Below are 21,340 nucleotides of genomic sequence, written 5' to 3'. Positions count from 1 at the left end.
ATTCCTGCCTGTTACAGAATCCATTCTTCTTTCCCTGTGCAAAGCAAAAACACTCACTGAACCAAAATAAACATCTCCTGCCCAAAGCTGCAAGGCAGTTTCTAGGCAAAGAGGATGGAGACAGTGAAGCTGGGATTTAAGGCAGGCAGTGGGATTTCAGTCTGTCAGTATTTCTGTAAGGGTAGGAGAAGGTTCACTTGGGGCTATAGCACTCTCACTACAGCGAGGAGTAATTAAAATCCTAGTGACTTCTCTTTGCAGGTCTCTCCTCACTTCAGGTCACTGACCAAGCTGCTGGCAGCTGAAAGGGGATCTGGCCATCACTAATTCTCTGCAGCTCACAGCTGGAGGCTGAGCTCCTCATGAGCTCATTTACCTTTCATCCCCAGGCTGCAACTGTATAATTAATTAGATTGCCCAAATTACAGACCGTTTTCTATTTACTTTGTAAACAAGTTTGTGATATACAGCAAAGAAAATCTTTTGTTCCTTATGGATCTCATTGTTGTCTAAAATTAGCTGGTTTGAGACTGAAAGAACCTCCCTGGGAGGGCTGCAGGGCTGGGAACCTCCTCCCTGTGTTGCATAAAAGCAGAGATGTGGGCTCTGTGTCCCTTGCAGGAAAGGAGCTGCCAGGGGTTGGACAGGCAGCAGACAGCTCCAGCACAGCCCAGTTACCTTCTCAGCTGACCTGGGAAAAGAGAGCCTCACTGCATTGTGGTAGATAGGAGACAGAAAGAAAAACAAGAGGATAAAAATATCAAACGTAACTCTCATTGACAAGAAATCACCAGGGCCTTGAAAATATTGATAAATAGCTGCTTGTATGAATTTTTGGCTGCCTAATCCCTTTGGAAAATCTGGTTTCAGCATGATTGCTTTAGCACCTGCATCCCATTTTTAAAGGATTTTCTTTCACGTGTGGAACAGTGTTTTGCAGCGAGCCTTGGGGCTCTGCATCGCATCACATTTCCAGTCCAGCATAGGAGGGCTGTGATGAGCTCCCAGAGGCTGTGCTTGCCTTCTCACACCATCTTGCAGTAGGGATTGCTAAACTGCCCCTCCAAAACTACAGGCTGCTTTCAGACATGCCACTTTTTCTTTTTTTCTTTTTTTTAAATAGGGTTTGCACTCCTGACTCTTCTTGGTGCTTTTCATCATCATTACTGCATCTCACAAACCATTTCCCTGCTTTCTGCTGCATGACCTTTGTTACTCATCCCACTGATGCCAGGTTTTCTACGGAGTTTACCCTTTTCTTATGAATCCTCAAAAAAGGCAAGGTTTCTGAGGGTATTTTATGCCATCTTCCCTTTGTTTTTTCCACATTGAGCCTGTCAGCATGGACTGAGGCTTATCATTATTTATGCGCTGCACTCAGCTGACCTGCAGCCTACCCAGCTGGGAACCTGCTGAGATCTTTGTGAGAAATGCTTGTTCCAATGAACATAACATTCTTTTTTAGTTCAATCTGAGACTTGCCTTGTAGGTTTCATCAAGAAATGTATTACCAGTGGGAGAGACCACCTTAGTTTCTGAGAGAAGAGCGGCAAGGGGGTCTCCCTCCTCCAGGCAGCTTTAAGGGACCACGCAGGCACAGGGGGTGACACCCATCTGAAAATGAGACCTTTGCACCTCCAGGGGAGCTGAGCAATGTATGATTCTAATTAAAGAGCACAGCCTATTCCCCTGCTCAGAAAGAAAGCAGCTTGTTTGGAGGAGAAAGATCCAAATCTGTCTTAACTTGATGAGGGACTTCAAAGGGGAGAGGAGCTGTAGGAGCTGGAGCTCAGTACAAGGAAGAGGCATCAGGTATGTAGGGAGGCCAAGCCCCTCCTATGTGGTACCTGCAGAGGGGTGCAGGATGAAGGGCGAGCTCCTGCTTCCATCTCATCTTCCTACAAGTGAAACCAAGTGTGGTTTTTCTTTCATTTCGTCACATGTGCCTTTTCCAAACATGTGCAACCCTGTTGCCTGATTTGGGTGTTGTGAGTAAATACTGCTATTTGCATGTTACCTTAAACTGGCTTGAGCTGAGAGCAATTTCAAAGTAACTGGATAACAGAGGGGTGCTCTCCGTGGAGGGGTGTGGTGAAGCCATAGATCTTCATGAGCCCCAGCTCCCAGGCACCTTCTCCACACAGCTGGAGAGCAGAAGAGCAGGGCTCTCTTCCTGCCCCCCATCCCTCTCTCCCAACCCCATGGAGCCAGCTGGGGTGCAGCTACTCCTGTTAAGGGGGAGGACGTGTCTCTGGTGGGGTCCAGGAAGGCTTTGTGGCAGGTCCTGGGATGGGAGGGTGGTACTCCTCCAGGCAAAGGCTTGGGGTGCCTGGAGGCAGGTCCTTGTTGCTGCAGGTGCTGCACTGGTGGTGCTGGGGTTGGGCTGCTGGATGCACTGGAGTTGTTCTTGGTCATAAGGAAGCAAATCCTCCATGGTATTTTAACCAGCAATCTGGGATCACCCTCTTCATCCTTCCAGGAGAAGCTGGCAAATCCTTCCCATGCCATGTCACTTTGCCAGGCCAGCTGTCTTCTCAGTCCTCACACATTGCCTCCTGCATTCTGTTTTTGCAGGAAGGAGAGGAACTCCCTTTTTACCCAGTCTTTATAACTCAGAGGATCCTACAAGGAAAGGCAGGACTGCTAAAATCCATCTGGCCTCTTCTCTCCCGGAAGGATCAGTGATCTCTGACAGGCACATTGTGGGGTTCTTCACATGCAGAGAGCCCCAATTTCCTACTGTCTTGGTCCATCTCAGCTGCACAAGACACTAGGGGAAGCAGCAGACTCTTACCCCACACCACACTTGAAGTGCAGTGTTTTGACATCATATTTTTAATTTGATGGCTCTCTGTAAGATTGGGAGCATGTGCAAGCACGCCTGTATTTGTGTATGCTTGGCAGTGGGGAAAACACACACTATTGTATTTTCATTTGAGATTGAGTGGATGTTCTCTGTTACACTTTGCAGAAATTGCCTCAATTGCAAAGCAGATCTGGTCTGTGCTCTTTCTGCCCATACTTTCCTGACTGCTAGTGTTGACATTGCTATCATTGTCCCCACAAGAGACTTTTCATGTGCCCCAGACATCGTTGCTGAGGTGTGCAGTGAAACCACTGCATTTTGGCTGATGTCACTGGGCTGCTCCCCACAGTGAATATCTGAAGTCAGGCAAAAGGGGTGAGGAATCCAATCAGATTATTTTTATGGTTACAGTCTTGTCTGAACAAATGTTTTCTTGCTGTCTTAATGGTTAGCCTGGCTTCAGTGATACAAATATTTACCAGTTTATAATTAACAGCTGAAACTACAGCCTACATAGTCACATTACTTAAAGATGAAAGTAAGGGGGATAAAAAAGTTAACATTTAAAGATTAAATTACTACAATGACTTTGAATAGGATTGTGCTCATGTTTATACCCAATGCTGGTAAACCCAGGGAGAGCTACTGACTTGGACTGGTGGTGACTGGGAGCAGGGTTTGGCTATTACATGCACTGCAAGTGTATTGATGTACTCTTTGCATCAACCCTCCCTCCAGGTTTGTTCATGATTATGTTTTCCATCATCTCTATGGATTTCTTTGGCCTGGAAGCAGTGGAGTCTGGATATCTGATGTCATATTTTGGTGTCCTTCAAATGGTAAGTGAAGTGCAAGTCCCCCTCTTGGACAGATTAGCTTGCCACACTGCTACCTATTCACTACCTTCTGGACACATGCTCTCCCAAATCCAGGTGCATTACTGACAGGCAAATCCTAGCTCTGCCATACAGCATTTAGCTTCAAAAAGAGAAGTGACTCCAAATTTATTCTGTTCCTTGGAACAGGAAGAAACTGGAGCAAGGAGTGTCCTGAAAGCTTTCTTCCCCTTGTCCCTCTCTGTAGATCTTTAAGCTGTAAAGCTAAAATTTCCTTGGACTGGTATGTCCTGGGTTTTGTAACAAAACTTACATTGAATCTAGAGTGCCTTGGCTGAGGTTTTTCCTGGTGCAGGTTAGTTGATTTGCATTTATATAGTAGCACCCTGTATACTCAGGAAAGCAGACAACCTTACTGGTGTTTTCACTGAAGATCCCTTCAGTGTAGAAGAACTCGTTTCTGCTGCATGGAAACAAGCACAGCAAGCTTGTGACTCCCAAAAAAGAAAAAAAAAAAAAGAAAAAACCCAAAACCAAGGCACAGAAAAGTGGGTGACAGAGCATGGTTAGGAGGCTACCAAAATGGGTAAAAGGGAAAAGTCCAGCTGAATTAGGCAGTGATAAGGTCAAAAATGTGCGGAGTTGTATTCTAGCAGAGTGTTCCTTTTGGAGGAAGAGGCTTCATGATTTTGCAGAAAGAGCAGCAGATGGTTATAACCAAGCCCCAAGGTAGGAATGCAAGTTAAGCAATATCCTGAAGGAGAGTGGTCTTGTTATTAAATCCTCTTCATTTCCTGGGTATTGCCACAGAGTTCCTGTGGGAGCTTCTCATCTGGGGAATGGCAGCTCAAGCTGCTTCCTTTGTGATTTGGATTTGGCATGGTGCTGTCAGTCACTTGGGCTCTGGCCTGGTCTCACCAAATCTGGGCATCTTGGTAGAGCAGCAGGCAGGCATGGCTGTACATCAGCAGCTGGACTCTGCAGGATAAACTGGAGCTGAGCAGATGGTGCCTTTGCCATGTCCCTCCTGCGAGGGTGGCTTTGGACTAGCTATGTCTTGGTCCTGTGGACATCTCCAACCTGCTGAATGCAGTCCCATTCAGCCTCTTTGGAAAGAAGACCAGTTTGCCAGTGCACAAGCAAGCTTCTGACCCACACTCCACTGCTTTCAGAGGCTTTCCGAATGTTAGCCTTGTATGCTGCCTCCTAGACCAGGATCTGCAGGAATCACTCAGGTTTTAGAGGGGCCAAGTCACTGTCCCGAATCTTCTTCTCCATTTGAATGCAGAAGGACTCCCCAGAGCTGGGCTTTTAACTTAAGACATACCACTTAAACCCCTGTTACACAGGCAGAAAGAAGATCTAGAGTTGCAGCCTGGCTGTGGTGAGCTTGTTTAGAGTGGGTAACGTGGGCAGCAATTGCTCTTGTAAGGAGTGGCTTTGTGTGGCTAGATGGAGCCTGGGCTCTGCTGCTAGGCCCAGGATATCTGTCTTGAGGACACTGCTGTTATGTCTGGAATATCTGTCTGCCTTCAGTGCCATTGTTCCCAGGGTTAGTTTGGTTGAAACTGCTGTAGATAAGGTCACCTCCTCTGCCCTGCTGGGGCACCCCACACAGAGACACAGCCCTGGAAGATATGGGAATTACAGCATCCACTCTGCTTCCTCATGGATGGTCAGGTGCCAGGGTAACCAGGGACCTGACCCTTCCCAGAGTCACAGAGTTTCATCCCACAGAGGCCAATCATTCCTATTGCCACAATCCAACCCAGCAGGGCCCTGCAGGCTCAGGGGCAGCATCTGCTCTGCTGGGGAGTTTTGCCTTGGGACATTTGACACAGAAAATGGCTTTTATCAGCCAGGGCAGTTTTCTTTCATACATCCATGCAGATTCTATCCATACTGCTAAGACTATCCTACAGCAGCAGTTCCAAACTCTACTCTGGTTTATGCAGGACAAGATCCTCAACTGGACCAAATTGAACTCTCACTCTCTGGCTTTTAAATTATTGTAAAACATAAGAATTCATGTCTTTACTTTCAGGTATCTGTCTAGAACCACCCAAAGGTATCTCTTGGGGGTGGTGTCTGGGTTAATGTTTTAGGGCTGCTTTCTGTTTGGGTTGCAGGGAATAGAGGTGTGCTGGCTCTGTCCTGCTGAGCCCCAGAGCTGCTTGTATTGCCCAAGCTGGCATTTCAGATGCATTTGTTTCTGCTGTACAGTGAATTGATACTGCTGAGATACAAATGCAGATTAAGGTGCAAGTGAATTCCACCAATCTGGATAGGTGAATGATGATTAATATCTGCTGACTGGCTTCCCCACTTCACTGAGTAAATGACAGCTTTATTCAGAAGGAATACAATGTAATTTTCAGTGAATTTCATCAGCCAGATACTCAGCTTTGATTTTTTTTTTTACTCTTTAGTTTGCCCTTCTGTAAATCATTGTGAGGATTTTCCCATCCTCTTGGACTTGCCCTGAGCCCTTCTGTTAGAGGAAAATCTGTCCCCCATGTTTGCATCTCTTCCTGGACTTGAAAAAGATAGTGTTTAAGGACTTTTATAGCTGGAAGGGGACATTAAAGAAATTAAGGAGGAAATTATTTCTTTGTGTTATTGTAGTTTCTATTTCTTAAATTAAATATTCTCAAAACTTATATATTCCTCTTACAGAAGGCAATGTTGCAGCTCCCTTTCCCAGCCTGATCAGCAATCCCAGGATGACTCAAATAGTGATGGTGTCTTCCTGCCTTCCTCTCCCACCCCAAGGATATTATGCTCCAATTGCTTAATCTAGTTTTTCAGCTTCCCAACCTCATTTGACCTGCTGTGGTGAGAAGTGGCCAATGCAACTGTAAGAATCTGTTTCTCCTCATTCCTCTCATTCAAGCCAGCTGCAGAGTAACTAGAGAGGAGATTTTGAGAGGCTTTGAATCAGTCTACCTAGTTTTAAGTAGGCAGCTGAAGTTCTTTGCCATTGCTATCCCAAACAGTTCTTTGCATGGGGAATCAGCACAGAAACACAGACCCTCTAAGAGGTGAGTTTGCCCTCTTTGCAGATGGGGGATGTTAGTTTAGGCACCACCAATTCAGGCATCACTGAGGGATCCCATCCAGAGCTCCTCACCTCACCCTGTGGTGAGCATCATCCAACAGCAGGGGATATGGGAAAGTGTGGGCAGGGTGAAGTGCAGTGAGGGTGGGAAGGGGACTCATGTCTGGGTCAGGACACAGCCAGGCAAGGTCAGAAAATGGAGGGGCGGGAAGTGCAGTGAGACAGCATTGAGACAAGAAATGTCTGATGAGGAAACAGAGTTGAGGCTTAGAAAATGGAATATGACTGAGGCTGGAATGGACTGCTGGGGAAACGAAAGTAGCCCATGGGGGTAATTCAAGCAATCCAGGTCTCTGCAGTGATTCTTGAAGCACCCTGAAAGTGTGGGGCTGTCTGATGAGCTGGGACTGTGCCAGGTGAAGAGAAGTCGTGTGGGAGATGATAACGAAATGAGGAGAGGAGGGCAGACAGCAGGAGAGCTGCCTCTGCACCAGGCAGCCTGCACTGCAGATTCCCTTGCTCATGATGTGCTTGAAGCATCTTTATCTGATCACTGGTAGGTCTCCAGGCAAGAGTTATGAGAGCCCGTCAGGGACACAATCCCTGTGTCCTCCAGGGCTGGGCTTCCAGAGCTCTCTCATCTGAGCAGCCATGCAAAGGAGATTTTCCTCATAGTGAATGCCTGGCAGTGTGAAATGCCATTCAATCTCCCTCCAGAGAATAATTAATTTCATAATGGTTTAAAATAATTTCATTTTGAGTAATGGGCAGAAATGAACCTACTCCTTTTTTTTTTTTTTTTGAGTTTGCAAGTGTGATGATAGCGTGGACACCTTCCAGGTGTAGTATGGGGCTTGGAAAATGCTGCTGGAGGATTAGGCAAGTGAAATACCTGGAGTCCCCAGTTGATATCTGAAGTCACATCTGATGCTTAGATTTCAAACCATGGGAGGGGGTGGGGGAAACTTTCCTTTAAGAATTTTTTCTCAAAAAAAAAAAAAACAACCCAAAGCAAAATGCACCAAACAAAACTCTGTGTGGGACAAAGGGGTAGATATTTATAACCCTGAGGATCAAGAAATCATAAGACATCTGTTCTGTTTACTGCATTTAAATTTGTATTGTTATACAAACTCCACCTCTAGCTGTGCAGCTTCTGGAGGGACAAGTTGGTACGGAGTGATCCTGAAAAGATAAGAGAGATTCCTGGAGGAGAGATTTACATTGCGTATCATCTTATCACCAGTCTGTCCCTCTTGCTTTTTTTTTCTCCCTACACAGCAAAAGAGATGATTAAAGAGCCGGGGATTTAATTACAGCCAGGTATGCCTAGGGGGAAACCCCACTTAGTGAAAGGACCTTGCAACAACAAACAGAAAGTTCTCCAGTTTCCTCGCTTTGAAGGATTTATATCTGTGCAGGGAGGTGGGTTGGAGGGGGAAAGAAAGCGATTAGGCTGGAGTTTGCAAAACACACCGTCCTCTTCCCCTCTTCCCCCTGCTTGGCAAAGTGCTGCCTTCAGCAGTTTGGTCCTCCCCATCAGCCCTCCTTCCAGTCCCACCGCCCTCCTGCTTCTCCACAAGGCCTGAACGACTCACGCGATTCCTGGCATCGCTGTGTCAGTAAGAGAGCTCCCTTTTCCCCCAGCATGGGCTTTGCACACATTCAGCCCCTGGACCGTGCTGACCCCCCAGCCCTGCCCCAGCAGGTCCCTCCCCAGCCGGGCTGGCCTGGGAACTGCCAGCCGGCACAATTTCAAAGGCGAGATACGGGTCCAGGGTGTGGGAGGCAGCTTCTGATGTGAATCATGCTATCTGTGCAGGGATGGGGCCCTGCATCTCCTCTACGAGGCTGTACCAGCTTATCTGGCCTCTGTGTCTGCCTTTCCAACCTTCTCACAGCTTTCCATTTCCAAGCTGGCAGGTGAAAGGGAAATAATTTTGTTGCTGGGCTCTGTCAAGCGTTCAGTCGGTGCTGATGGAGGAATCTTTAGCAACAGTCCCACATCCTCTGAGCTCAGAGGAGCAGCTGAGCATCTGCACAACTCCTCTGACCTCCACAGGTGAGGTCAGCTTCTTGCAGGTGCCAGTCAGCTCAGCAGCAGCCCGGTACAGGAAGGCTGGCGCTTCAAATGTCTTCCAAAAGCTAGCACCTTGGACCTTCAAATACAATCTTTTCCATCCTGCAAGAAAGGATTCCTGAAATTTGTTAGGAGTTAACAGTCAAATGGGTAATTGGCCTTTCTGAGCAAAGAGGAGCAGCTGTTTTCCCAGAAACCAAATGCAGTGATGGAGGCAAGAGAGTATTTCTCCATGTGATTTGCTGGACTAGTGTAAGAAATCCCCAGCTTGCTGAATGCAGAAAATGATGAGCAGAGATTTGGCTGTTCTTATGCATTTATTGGGAGACTTATTTGCCTTTAAAGAAGGAGAGGGGGGTGGAAAAAAAGATGAGTTGGTTTTTCCTGTGACATATGTACACAGCCACAGGCAGTGCCTGTTATTTCACTTGCAAACAATTTCCTCTCTCTTTTGTTTATTGATGGCAGAAGGCATTCCAGCCAGGTACACTGGCTCTTCCCCGACTTCAAAGGAGATCAGGTTACAAAGGCAAGCACCATCCAGGGAAAATGAAATGCAGGAGGGTAAGGCCCATTGCAGTGATCTCAAGGGGAATTTATATGCAAGGAAAAAGCCCAGAACACACCAGCAAGAATAGAAATAAGGATAAATTCCATTTATCAGCTACTAGAGCTTGTCCATGGGAGTGGTGATGGCAAAGTCACCTGGGATGTCCTTGCTACCTTCTGGTAAACCAGCAGCACATGTCCAAAATCTTACATGGGAGAGTGAACATGAGCCACCTTTCACCTCCCCAGATGGGCTGCTCATGCCAGCCCAGGAGCTCTGCACTCTGGGAAAATTGCAGGCTGGAAGCAATGGGTTTTCAGGTTTAAATTCAGACTGGAAAGTGACGTCAGACTTACTGGTGACTGGAAATACTATCTAGTGCCTAAATCAAGGCTCTGTGTCCAAAATCAGGGTGATGGGCCTTGCCTGCCTGGGCTTCATGGCTGGATCAGCAGCAGTGCCCTTGCTGGGGAGGAAGGCAGGCAGCCCAGACAGCCCGTGGGGGGACTGCCATCTGTACAACCTAAGGATTGCTGCCCAGCCCCAAGGGGAAAGCAGGTGACTTGGGCTCATTCTTGCCCTTGGAAATAGTCCCCTTGCCAAGCTGGTTGATTCAGCAGTGATGTTTTACCTTGAGCTTTTTATTGCCACAGTCCAAGTGGTGGGAAAGCCCATGGGGGATGCCAGCATTGGCACAAGGACCATCCCCCTGCTCTGCTGACTCTGAGGACAGCTCATTGTGCACATCTCCAGCTCCTGCCTGCTCAGAGCCTGTCTCTGCTGCAGTGGTGCTTGTTGCCTTCACACAGGGGCTTGTGTGCAGTGATGGCAGTGGTTTTGGGAATGCCACTCCCATGGCCATCAGACCAGGGACGTTGCTGATGCTGTACCCTAATGACTCAAGGAAGGGCAGGGACTGGGCTGTGCCTGCATGGTGTATCCCAATAAAATATGCCATTCAAGTCTGGGCAAATTGGGAAATGTTTCCTTTCCTCCAATGGCTCAGCAGAGCTGAACTGGGGCTCGGGTGATGCCACCCTTGAGTCAATCCGTGCCCTGTGACAAGGCTCAGCCCCCATCCCATGTGACTCAGCACAGCCCCAGCTGTAGGAGGGACTGGGAAGTTGCAAAAAGTTAATGATGATTCTCCCTTTTTGGAGCACTCAGCTTAATGGAGCGTCACTCAGTGGTTTCCCCACCCACCCCGGGAGTAGGAGCTGCTGGGGCTGGTATCAGCCTCCTCTCATGGCAGGGCTTTTGGTCAGGATGATTCAGGTCACCCTAGGCATTGTCCAAGCCTCGTGCCACAGCAGGTCCTCCTGTCCCAGAGGCTGCTTGACAGGTGCCTTGAGCCAGGAAGGACACACAGAGCCCGTGCCAGTGGCACGTGGCAGCTGGGCACACGTGAGCCAAGCTCTCAAGCCCTGGCCAAAGGCAGGGACAATGACAAAAAAGGAGGCAGGAGCCAGAATGTCTTCTTGGTGTGATGTGCCCTTGTGTCAAAATCCTTTGTGCTCTGAAGCAAAGTGAAGGGTTGAGTTTTGATGGTTTTCCATTCAGTCGTATGATGTTGGAAATATATTAATTTTGTAGCTATTGTTCTTTATGTCAACTTCATTTTCACTCTATTGCTATTTGCCCTTTTTTTTTTTGGACTGGTTATTATAGATTAACATATCCTTTCTGTTTAATAACTTACTTTCTCATTTATTTTACACTCATTTCCTTTCAGCTGACTTTGGGTTTCTGCCAAAGGACTAACATAAAAAGCCTGAGTGTGGTGTAGTGTCATTCCTGGTCCAAACAGACCCCTGAAGTTTTCTCCAGGCTGGACTGCCACAGAAGTAAAGTGAAACAAAGCATTTTGAACTAGAGCTGTTCTTTCAGGTCGGAGGGGTTTTCATTTGGATCAAACAAACCCTTTCAAAGCAGGGGAAACTCAGTAGATCCCTATCGGTCCCTTCCCTGTATTGTAGTCAGTCAGACTGTTTAACCATGGTCTCTTCCAGCCTCTCTCCTCTCATGTCCACTTGGGCCAGGATCACCTGAAGTATGGGAGATGCTGAACAGATAAATAAAAGAGGGAATCCGTGCTCTGCAAAGTGCTGGAAAAGTAAAATAATTTCTGGGATTTTAATATTTTGCTCTTCCTTCCCTCTCCCTCCCCCCTAGTTTTTGTTTAAAATCTGTAGAACCAGTTCCCCATCCTTTACATCTGCGTGTACTGCTGGGACTGGATATTAGCATCTCCGTCATACTTGTTTCCTGCCTAAAAATTATGAACCACCCAATTTGTATATTTATAGTTTAAAATAATGGCAAGAGAAGGTACAGACATTTTCCTCCTTTGCTCACAAATGTCCAGTTTTTCTTTGAGAGGTCCTGCCAAGAATGAAGACCGTAATATTAACTGTATTTCACAAACACATCCCAAGTTGTATTTGCAAGCCTTTTTAGAAAGTTTCAGTCACTGCTGCTGAGTAGGCAGTGATGGTAAACTCAGGCATGCGCCCTGAGTAAAACTTCCAGCTGATGGGATGGATCTCTCTCTAGAAAGCAAAACATTTGAAATAATGGATCACACCTTTCTGTCATTTACTGTGGCAGTGAGGTCCTTTTTTGTCAAAGAAACCCTGATGGAAGAACCTGTTTGCTTGAAGAAAGTAACAATTCTCTTTTGAGTTCGTTTAAATTATTACGTTATATCACAGTTAATGGTGCTTATGTGTTTCTTTGCCAGGTTGTCCAGGGTTTGGTGGTCGGGAAACTCGCCAGTCGCTGCTCAGAGATGACCCTGCTCAGACTCAGCGTCTTTGTCTTTGCCGGCGTGGGCCTGGGCATGGTAAGTGGGGTGGGAAGTCTTTAATAATGCCACAAGCAGTGACACAAGGTCTGTGAGACCTGGCTGCGAGCTCTGCCCCTGGAAATGCCACCTCTGGCTCTCTTGGGTGGTCTTTAGGGCAGGGAGAACCAGCTCTGCTGGGCCTCTGCGCAAACAGAGCCGCGCTCAACGTCAGCATTGCGCCAAGCTGTGATAAAGAGCCGTGTGAGTAATAGTTATAGGGATTAAAAACTGTATTAATCTTGCACAGAAACTCACTACGTCCTTCCTGAGTCACCAGATTTGCACAGTAATCCTGGCCTGGTCTTGTCAGCAACTGCATTTCCTGGACTACCCAGAAAGCAAATGAAGATTACGGTGGGGAAAAATCATTGCAGTTGTGTATTGCAGTGAGACAGCAGAGGTTGTGCACTCTCCTTCTGGGGCTTTATTTTTGTCTAATCCCCCAACATGAGAGTATCTGGGGAAGGAGGTAGCGAGGCAGTAATTTTGTTCCTCCATTTTGGGATAAGTGATGTTAGCTGTTGCTGGTTGTGTCCTCATGGGCGACAGTTGATGCCAATCTCAAACAGTAATTGGAAAACTGAGTGGATGCAGGTAGCTGTGCTGGGAACTGTGTTTACTCAGATAAGCCACGTTCAGGGCACTGAGAGCTCTGCCAAGCCCATGAGGATGGAGGAAAGGTGCTTGCAGTCCCTGTCAGTGCAGTGGACCCAAAGGAAAATTGAGCTACATCAGCCTTTCAACCTTCCCTGCAGGATTTGGCCTTGAGCCTTGCTGCCAGGACACTGGTGGTGCTCCCACTGCTGCAGGTAGGATGAGTGCCATTCCCACAACCATACCACAGCCGTGGGGAGGTCAGGGCCAAGTCCTGGAGGGTGTTGAGGTTTGTGGCTCACAGCTACATGGATGAGATGAGGCACCTACACACCTTAGCTAATCTGAGGCTAAATCGTGTCTGAGATGAGGCTGTGAAGGGAGGATGGGTGCAGACCAAGGCTTGGCTCTGCAGGTGGAGCGTGGTCCCTCTCCCTGAGGTTTTTGAGGCTCCAGGGGATTCTGTCAGGTGTAGAATGCTTGGGAAGGGTCTCTTCCAATTGGTGTCATGCTCTTTGGGCTGAAATCAATATGCCCCCTTAACATGGGACATCTGCACAGAGCTTTGATGCTCCTGAACATGGCCTGAGAAGGACTTTGACAGGCTCCCCATTGTTTTTTGGTCATGGGTGGGAGCAGTTAGGTGGGACCAAGGTGGACCTGGCCCATCTGGAGAGATGAACACCCCCAGCCAGGTGCAGGGCAGGTGTTGCTGGGACTGAATCCCTGTGCTGAAGCCCGGTCCCATGGGAATCAGGCAGAGCAGCAACATGAATTATATGGCTTTTGTGCACTGAGGTGTCACTGACCTCCAGGGAAGGCTGGAGTCAGGTGGAGGTAGGAGAGAAAGCCTCGGTGGCAGTGGAGAGGCACACAGTGCAGCGCAGGTGTCCCAGTGCAGGACGGCTCACACTGGCTGAACGGGGACGAGAACCAGGAGCCAAGAAGGGAAATCATCTTAGAGCTGCTAATTATGCCAAGCCCAGAGGGCTGTGGACATCCTAACAGCACGGGCCTGGGGACAAGGGTCAGCAGTGACTTCCCATGAGAGCTATTCATAGGCAAATGCAGCTGGGGTGCCTTGTTAAAAAGCGCTCTGTCCAAGTGGCTGCCAAGAACACATCCGCTCCTGGGGTGGCTTTCTGTCCCGGTGGGGAGGACTGCTGTCACAGCAGCAGCCCCAAATGCAGAAGTTGTTGGGTGAAGCTTTTAATCCTTCACAGCTGCTGGTGGAGGAGCGTCCCACCTGCTGTGCCCTTGCAGCCTGTGGCCTCCACACGCAGCAGTTCCCCTCCCCGAAGGATGGAAGTGGGGAGAAAGGCGAGCTGTTGATAAAGACACTCCAGAACCCATCCTGATATCATGGGCAGGGGAGGTGGGCTGGGGCGTTTTTGGAAGGCTGGCACAAGCAGCAGCACACAGACAGTTCTGCAGCTGGGAAAAGGCTGCAGGATGTTCTCAGCAACAGGCAGCTGGAGAAGGGAAGGGGTGGGCTGGGAGTTCGGCAGTAACAGCTGGATAAGGAGAGGAGGGAAGAAGCAGTGTCTGATCTGCAGATGTGAGCTGGGAGAGCGTGGGCAGGGCTGTAGGAGGGCTTGGCAGTTGCGATGGGGAAGTTTTTCCCCTTGTCTGAAGGCATGGCTGTACCTCATCCTGCCTGCATTTCCCAGGCGTTTGTTTTTTGAGTTGTCTGCTGAGACTCCTGATTTTGCCTCTCACCTAAAAAATGCTTTCAGATCTGCTCACCTCAAAAAAACTATTCACCACCCAGCAGCTGAGGAGTAGCAAGGACTGGGCTCTGCCTGGCTCAGTTCTCCCTCACCCCGTGTGAAGTGAGGAGCCATTTCCCTTTGTTTATCAAGAGACACAAGATATGCCTTTGCTCTTTTCCGCTCACTTGCTCCAGCCCGTGAGGAAGTCTGTACAATGCATGAGGGATTAAAACTGATTTTTTCTGTGAGCTCCGCAATGTTGTCCTGCAATGACATTTGCCCTAGCAAGGGATTACTCTCCTTCCTTTTGTTTATGTACCAAATACCTGTTCCTCTGTCTTTCTTCTCTGGTTCCTTAATCAGAAGTGCCTAGATCTTAAACAAAATGTAAGCAAAGAGCCCCTTTGAGGAGAAAAACCTGGCTGTGTGTAACTCTAGAGGGGAACTAGGAATAAACCTCAACATTTCCAAGTCATTAGTGAGCAATGTCTCTGGGCTCCTCCATCTTCTGTAGCCGAGAGGTAGGGACCAGATTTTAGGACAGAGAACTCCAGAGGATGAAACTTCTGGCTAAACCAGTGACAGCCACAATATTTTCCAGCCACAATAACACACCTTGAGACATGGGTTAGGGCAGAAGACTTGCAATAAAGGGGGAATTTCCTTTTCATGCCCCAGAGAAATCCATTCATTTGACCAGCAGGGCTTGTGAATGAGCTGGGAGCCGCTCCAGCCCTACAGCTTAGGGAGCCTCACCGCTTTTGTTTCAGCATTAAACAGCTGGAGGGATGTCTCCGCTAAGAATATGTGCAATAACAAAATCATTACTCTCCCTAATTATGCTCGCTAATGTGCACTCATGGCCAGAAGACCTATTCCAGATTACTGAATTTGGTGAATTTATTAGCAGGGAAGCAGCAGAACAGGATTAGAAATCCCAAAGGTACGGTGTTACATAATGCACCGTGCTCATTTATTTTGACAGGCTCGGTTTAGTTTTAATTATTTATGATAATGAACCAAAAAGCCTTCTCTAGGCTGTTTTGTATAAGTAATGGAAGCTTCCTGAAGTACACCACATACATCTGCTGTTCAACATTTCCTCGGGAGTTGGACACAAGACAGAAGACAGGGGGAAGGGACGTCACTAATTCCCAGATGCTAAAAATACCCACAGCAGTGCCGGGGAAACGTGCTGCCAGATTGTAGGGTATCGTTTGCTCTGCATGCTTGGAATAATTCACTGCGGACAAATGGCAGGCTGTGAAAGACCCCACAATGGCCAGAGCTGCACCACCACGTATCATTTGTGGCTCCCACCATTTCCCTAAGTCATGGGTTTGACTCGTGATTTTCCTCCAGTTGTTTCTCGCCACAAAGTCACCGTTTGTGCTCTTTGATGATCTGTGGTCTGTTGTGTGCTGTCCCTTAGGCCCTGATGAGGACGGTGTGGCACTACTGCATCATTGCGGCGCCGCTGGTGTTTGCCTTCAGCATGCTGGCCACCATCACCGACAGCATCCTCACCAAGGCCGTGCCCTCCTCCGACACTGGTAAGACTCATCAAAAAAGGTCACATTGGTGTTTTCTCAGCTTTGAGTCCATTGGGCACTTCCCAGCTCCCACCACAGCTGTGGAGCACTGGGGTCCCAGTGGGTGAACACCCAGATCCGGGTGGGCACACGATGGGTGTTGGCAGAGCCGATGAACAGGACTGCTGGGGCTAATACAGGATGGACTTGAACAGCCTTGGGCAGTGCTCCCAGTCCTGTGCTGCCTGCTGACATCCACAGCGGTGGGCACAGACAGGAGAGGCTTTCTCAAGCTCTCTTTGCCATGGAAAGCCAAGGTATGTTAAAAAAAACCAAAAAACACTGGTGTTCCACTGTGACAGTGTCAGAGAGGGCTGCTTGTTCACACCTTTTAACTTAGGGGTATCTCAGGAGGGGATTCTGGATTGCTCTTTGCAAACATGCTTTGCCTGATGCAATAATTGCCCCCTCTCTCTGTTTTGGCCTTGTTTCAGGAAAGTTCCTGTATTTCTCTGTGCAGGACAGCAGTGGTAGACACTTAAATCTTTATGCCTAGGGCTTTAGTTCTGTTGAAGAAGGAAATATGCCTACATTATTGTCATGGGAGCCTGGCTGAGTTTGTGCAGGGATGGAGCTGGCTTAACCTGGTTTGTGTCTTTTGCTCAAGCCCTTTCAGGGCTTGCTCCCAGAGCAGGTACCCAAGAGTGTCTCTGCTTTAGCTGATGTTTTCTGGGATGCCAGTCTGCACCCTTCATCTTCCCTAGCAGCTGTCTGAGCAGATACCTCTGCACAGACCCTACCAAAAATGGGAGCTGTAGTTTGCACAGCCCATTAGTGAAGTTTATAAAGCACTTTTGAGATGTTTCTGGGTGAAGAGCTTTTCTGAAAATCACTTCAGTAGTTTATTTGTAGAGCTGACCCACTGCATCTCCTACAATTGCTGGGAGCCTGTGATTTTCAAGTGGGATATTTCCACCTGTAAGGACCATTTATCCCCAGTCTTCACCTCCCTGGGAAGAGTCTCAGCCCCTCTGCCCAGCCAGGAAGAAATTTTGCTGTTTCATGACTTGGAGCAATGTTCATGTGAGGGAGAGCCAGTGGGGAAGGGCACCAGGCAGCTTTGGGACACACAACCAAGCTGGAATTCATCCAGGCTCTTCTCAAAGGGGTTTTGTGAGGAAGACCAGAGCAGTGCTTAGCTTTTGGAGCCTGGAGGCAAGCTTTGGTCAGGAAGGAAAATGGGTTTACTTGCCTCACCCTGCTCTCTGCTTGCACATGTTGTTAGGCCAGCCTGTGCCTTGGCGGGATGGATGGTCTCCCCTTGGCAGGGTGAGATTGCAGGGCAGGATGGAGGCAGAGCTGTGCAGATGCTTAGGAGCAGGTTGCAGGTCATCAGGGGATGCCGTGGGCTACTGAGGGCTTTCTCCTGCCTGTCCATCCCGGGCTGATATCATGCCAAGTGCTGCTACAAATGCAGAGCTACAGCTGGCTCAAAACTGGGCTCTGGCACAGAGCATTGGGAACTGGCACTGGGGGAAAACCTTGTCTCCGCCACTCCTTCCTGGCCCACACTTTTCAAACTGTGCTTTTTCCTTACAATATTTATGGCGAAAGAGGTACTAAGCAGAGCCAGCAGGCTGCCCTTCCACAGCAGCTGCAGCAGTGCTGGCGTGGGTGTCTCACAGAGAAATGCAGCCATTAAAATGCCTGCCATCCATCCCTGGCCGTGGGTGGCACCCCGCAAAGGCTGCTCCACCCATACAGCAGCCTAAAGGCTGCTCCTTCCTCTTTGAGCCCGAGACTGGCTCTGCAAAGAGAGGGTTTTGGTGGCATGTTAGAAACCCTTACTCTGTGTGTGGAAATCTGGTTTTATGAAAAAGCTTTCCTGTCGCTGTGTTGAAAACCTCAGCACTCACTTGCGACAACTTTTAGCTAATGCAAGGAAATCACACATTGAGAGTTTGCCTTTGGAAGCATCACTTTTGAGCCTTGCTGCTGTCTTTTCCTGATGTTTTTGGTCAGCTTCCAGCCTGTAGAAGCAATGGAGGTTTTTCTTTGGGTCAGGAGAAGGCTTTCTGAAGGAGCTGGAGTTTGGGCTGAGCTCAGGTGTCCATCTCAGCACGGGGCTGGGATGGATGGGGCATTGCAGGAGTGTAGCCTGTCCGCCCTTGCTAGACACTGAGTCACCCATCCTTGCATTTTAAATAGGCGTCTCAGGAAGGGAGCAGTGGGAGGTGGCAGGGCACCATCCCCTGCACCCATCAGCCTGCTTTAGATCCGATCCAAGGTCACTTCCTTCCGAGGCTGATGCTTTTGGCACTTGCTCTTTGCTTGCTCTCAAAGCTCAGGCTTTGCGCAGAAGCAAAGGTAGCAGTAATGATTTAATTAGTTTCCCTTTGATTTTTTTTTCCTTCTCTTCATCTTCAAAGGCAGGAAGAGAAAATCCAGCCCCACACGCACGTGCTGCTCAGCTGGACGCATGAGCTGGTGGGAGGGCAGCCCGGAGCCCAGGGGGACTTGCATTCACACAAGCACTCCTTGTCAACCCTGGTCCTTCCCCAAGAATGGAGGTCTTGTTCCTGCACAGATCCCCCCCGTTCCTGAGGGAGGGAGGCAGGAAGCCCAGCAGAGCCTCCGTGCGTAACGGGCCCATGTGCCCCGATTTTATTTGCGCATCAGAACCTGAGGATGAGAGTTTGCAGCCAGGCAGGGCTCGGGGCGCTGAACCCCCCAGCTTTGCTAGAGCTCGGCAGGTTCAAAGGCGGCCGCTGGCAACAGTGACCTAATGGTTAAACCCGATTGCCCCATGGGCGTGTGGCTGATCTGGGCCAGCACCATCATTTGAGAGGCAACAGGATGTGAGCTGGAAAGGAGTCGCCCGTCTTGGAGAGCCGCCAGCACCCAGCCCTGAAACCTGCGGGAGCAGAGGAGATCTGGGATGGGAGGGGAGGATAGGCTCCCAGCCGGCACAGGTCTGCCAGGTATGGGAAAAAGGAACAGAAAAAGTTGGAGAGGGAGAAAAAAGAGCAGGGAAGGTGCAGAAGGTAAAGCAGGGGAGCATGTGCGCCGGCAGAGCTGCGCAAAGCAATGCAGGAAAATTTCTGCTGAGGCAGTGACTCGTCCCAGTTAAAGGTCTTGCCTTCAATGAGATCTATCACATGTGCAGCTTTGCCACAGAGCTACGGGGCTGTGCTGCAGAGCTGAGATTTACAATGTCCCAAAGCCCGAGGGCGTCTGACGAGGGATCTAATTTAAGCCCATTAAACAGAAATTATCTTTCTCAGCAACATGTTGGAGAAGTGCAGAGGGAGAGCCCGGGCTTTTAAGACGATGGATTTCTGCTCCAGAAAAAAAAAAAAGGAAAGGGAAAAAAGGGCCTCCACAATCATAAGAGCCAGTTTGGCAATTGCACGTAGTAATTAGTTTAATTCAAATACCTAGAGGGGAAAAAATAATTGCAAAACCTGCCCAGAGAGTTTGGTGGTTGTGGGATGGTTCCCATTGGCAAAGGGTCAAGGCAAGGTCCCACCCATCGCCTTTGTGTTCCCATGCGTGGGAGGAGCGCTCGGCAGCGCTTCCCGGGAGATTTCCCTCTCCACATGGCTACACCCTTGGCTTGGGCTCATTGCACAAGTATTTTAAGCACGCTGATAAAAGCCCAGCAGTCGCTGCCCGGCATTACACGAACACCTGGCTGCCTGTTCTCTCTGGGAGCTGGGGATCATTTCCCCGTGGCTGCCCACGTTAAACATCGCACTCCTGCTCCACTTCTTGCAAACAGGACAGCATTCTCCTCATCCTTCCCAGCTGTGTGGTGACAACACCTCAGCGTGTGTCTTAGTGGAAAACTGATGCCAGCAGCCCAAATAATCATACTGATAGTAAAAAAATAATTGCAAATATCATTTCAGAGCTGGGCACAATTTTATTGAATACACTGCCAGCTTGCTGTTCCTCCCAGTGTTGGGGGCTAATGATTTGCTGGCTGGGTGGGTATTTTCTGCTCCTCTGAACACGACAGCTGTCCTCAACAAAGACTGCAGGACAAAAGAGCATACTGGGTGTGTGTGGGACAGCCTTGTCTCCCAAGGGATGTCCTGGCCATCCGTCTGCACGTGGAAAAAAACCTCACCTTTGCCAAACTGGAGGTGCTTCCCCATCCTCTGGGTTCCTGTTAAGGATGCAAATGTGAGAGCTGCTGGAGGGGGAACCGGCCCAGCCGGGCAAGGGCTCGCATATCCATCCAAATCGAAATATCCGCTCTTCTTGCAAAGGGGGGTGGGGGTATATCTCAAGGGGGTTCTGTCTTTATCTGTGGTTTTATTTATTTATTCTTAAAGACCTAGTTAGGCCCAACCCTCTCACTCCTGCTAGAGAGCTGTTTCTCTGTTTCAGACTAGAGAATAAATGGCAGTAGTAGCTTGGGTGGTGCAGGGCCCACTCAGGTAATTAGGAGATTGGAAGAATCTGTGTGATTTGCTAGGAAGGCTCAAACATGACCCTAGAAATTACCTCTCCATCCCTAATCCCATGCAGTGGTTACCAGCCCTGCCAGGTGAGATATTCAGCAGCACCCAGTGGTGCCAAAGGCATCCCTGGACCCTGGTGAGCACCCACTTTGCCTTTTGGGCCGTGCTGCAATTTCCCAGACCGCTCAGGGAAGAGCTGAGCTGGCTCGTGGTGGAAACTGGTCCCTGTGCCTGCAGGAGTCCCTAACCAGAACAAACCCTAATTGGACCGCTATAAATTAAGGCAAGAAATTATTTGAAGGGATTTGCTACTACTGCAGGGGAGCAGCATCAGGGATGAAGGGGATCTTGTGTGCTCTTCTCTGCTTTTCCATGCCAGGACTTGCTCTCATCCTGTGTGTCTCTGCCATCTCTCCTAGGTACCATGCTTGGGATCTGCGCCTCAGTGCAGCCCCTGACCCGGACAGTGGGTCCAACCATTGGTGGAGTTTTATATAAACAATTTGGAGTCTCTTCCTTTGGCTATTTACAGTTAATGGTCAATTTAGGTTTGTTTGTTTACCTCTTGAAGAGTAAAATCCCACTGGAGGAGATGAAAAGCCAATAATACAGTTGCAAGAAAGTAACCCCCTTATTTTTCCCCATAGAAATAAATTCTTGAGGTTGTTTTTTTGGTTCCGTAAACCTAGAATAAAACAATTTGAACAACCTTTCGATTTTGTCAATATTTGCCTCTAGAGTAAGGGACAGATCAGTTTGCAGAGGTCTTGGAGCCATGCTGGAGCAACTGGGGGCCATGGGACCCCTGGAGCTATCGGGTTCCTCCCATTAACCCCCCTCAGCAGTGGCTGTCAGGGC

The 21,340-nt window shown here is 48.8% G+C and overlaps 1 protein-coding gene across 1 annotated transcript in view; it reads left to right on the top strand.

Annotated features, from left to right (window-relative positions):
• The window catches only part of SLC22A18 (solute carrier family 22 member 18), a 59,521-nt gene extending 38,337 nt beyond the window's left edge, over positions 1–21,184 (top strand). The window contains exons 7-10 of the mRNA XM_005427197.2: positions 3,545–3,645; positions 12,071–12,172; positions 15,914–16,034; positions 20,902–21,184. Coding sequence (XP_005427254.1) covers positions 3,545–3,645; positions 12,071–12,172; positions 15,914–16,034; positions 20,902–21,089 — 512 coding nt within the window. The 3' untranslated portion in view covers positions 21,090–21,184. The remainder of the gene's footprint in view (positions 1–3,544; positions 3,646–12,070; positions 12,173–15,913; positions 16,035–20,901) is intronic.
• Positions 21,185–21,340: the final 156 nt, after the last annotated feature.

Source organism: Geospiza fortis, unplaced genomic scaffold (genome assembly GCF_000277835.1).
Source record: "Geospiza fortis unplaced genomic scaffold, GeoFor_1.0 scaffold524, whole genome shotgun sequence".
Classification (NCBI taxonomy): domain Eukaryota; kingdom Metazoa; phylum Chordata; class Aves; order Passeriformes; family Thraupidae; genus Geospiza; species Geospiza fortis.
Note: the sequence above shows the minus strand (reverse complement) of the source record. Positions and strands in the feature narration are given on the sequence as shown.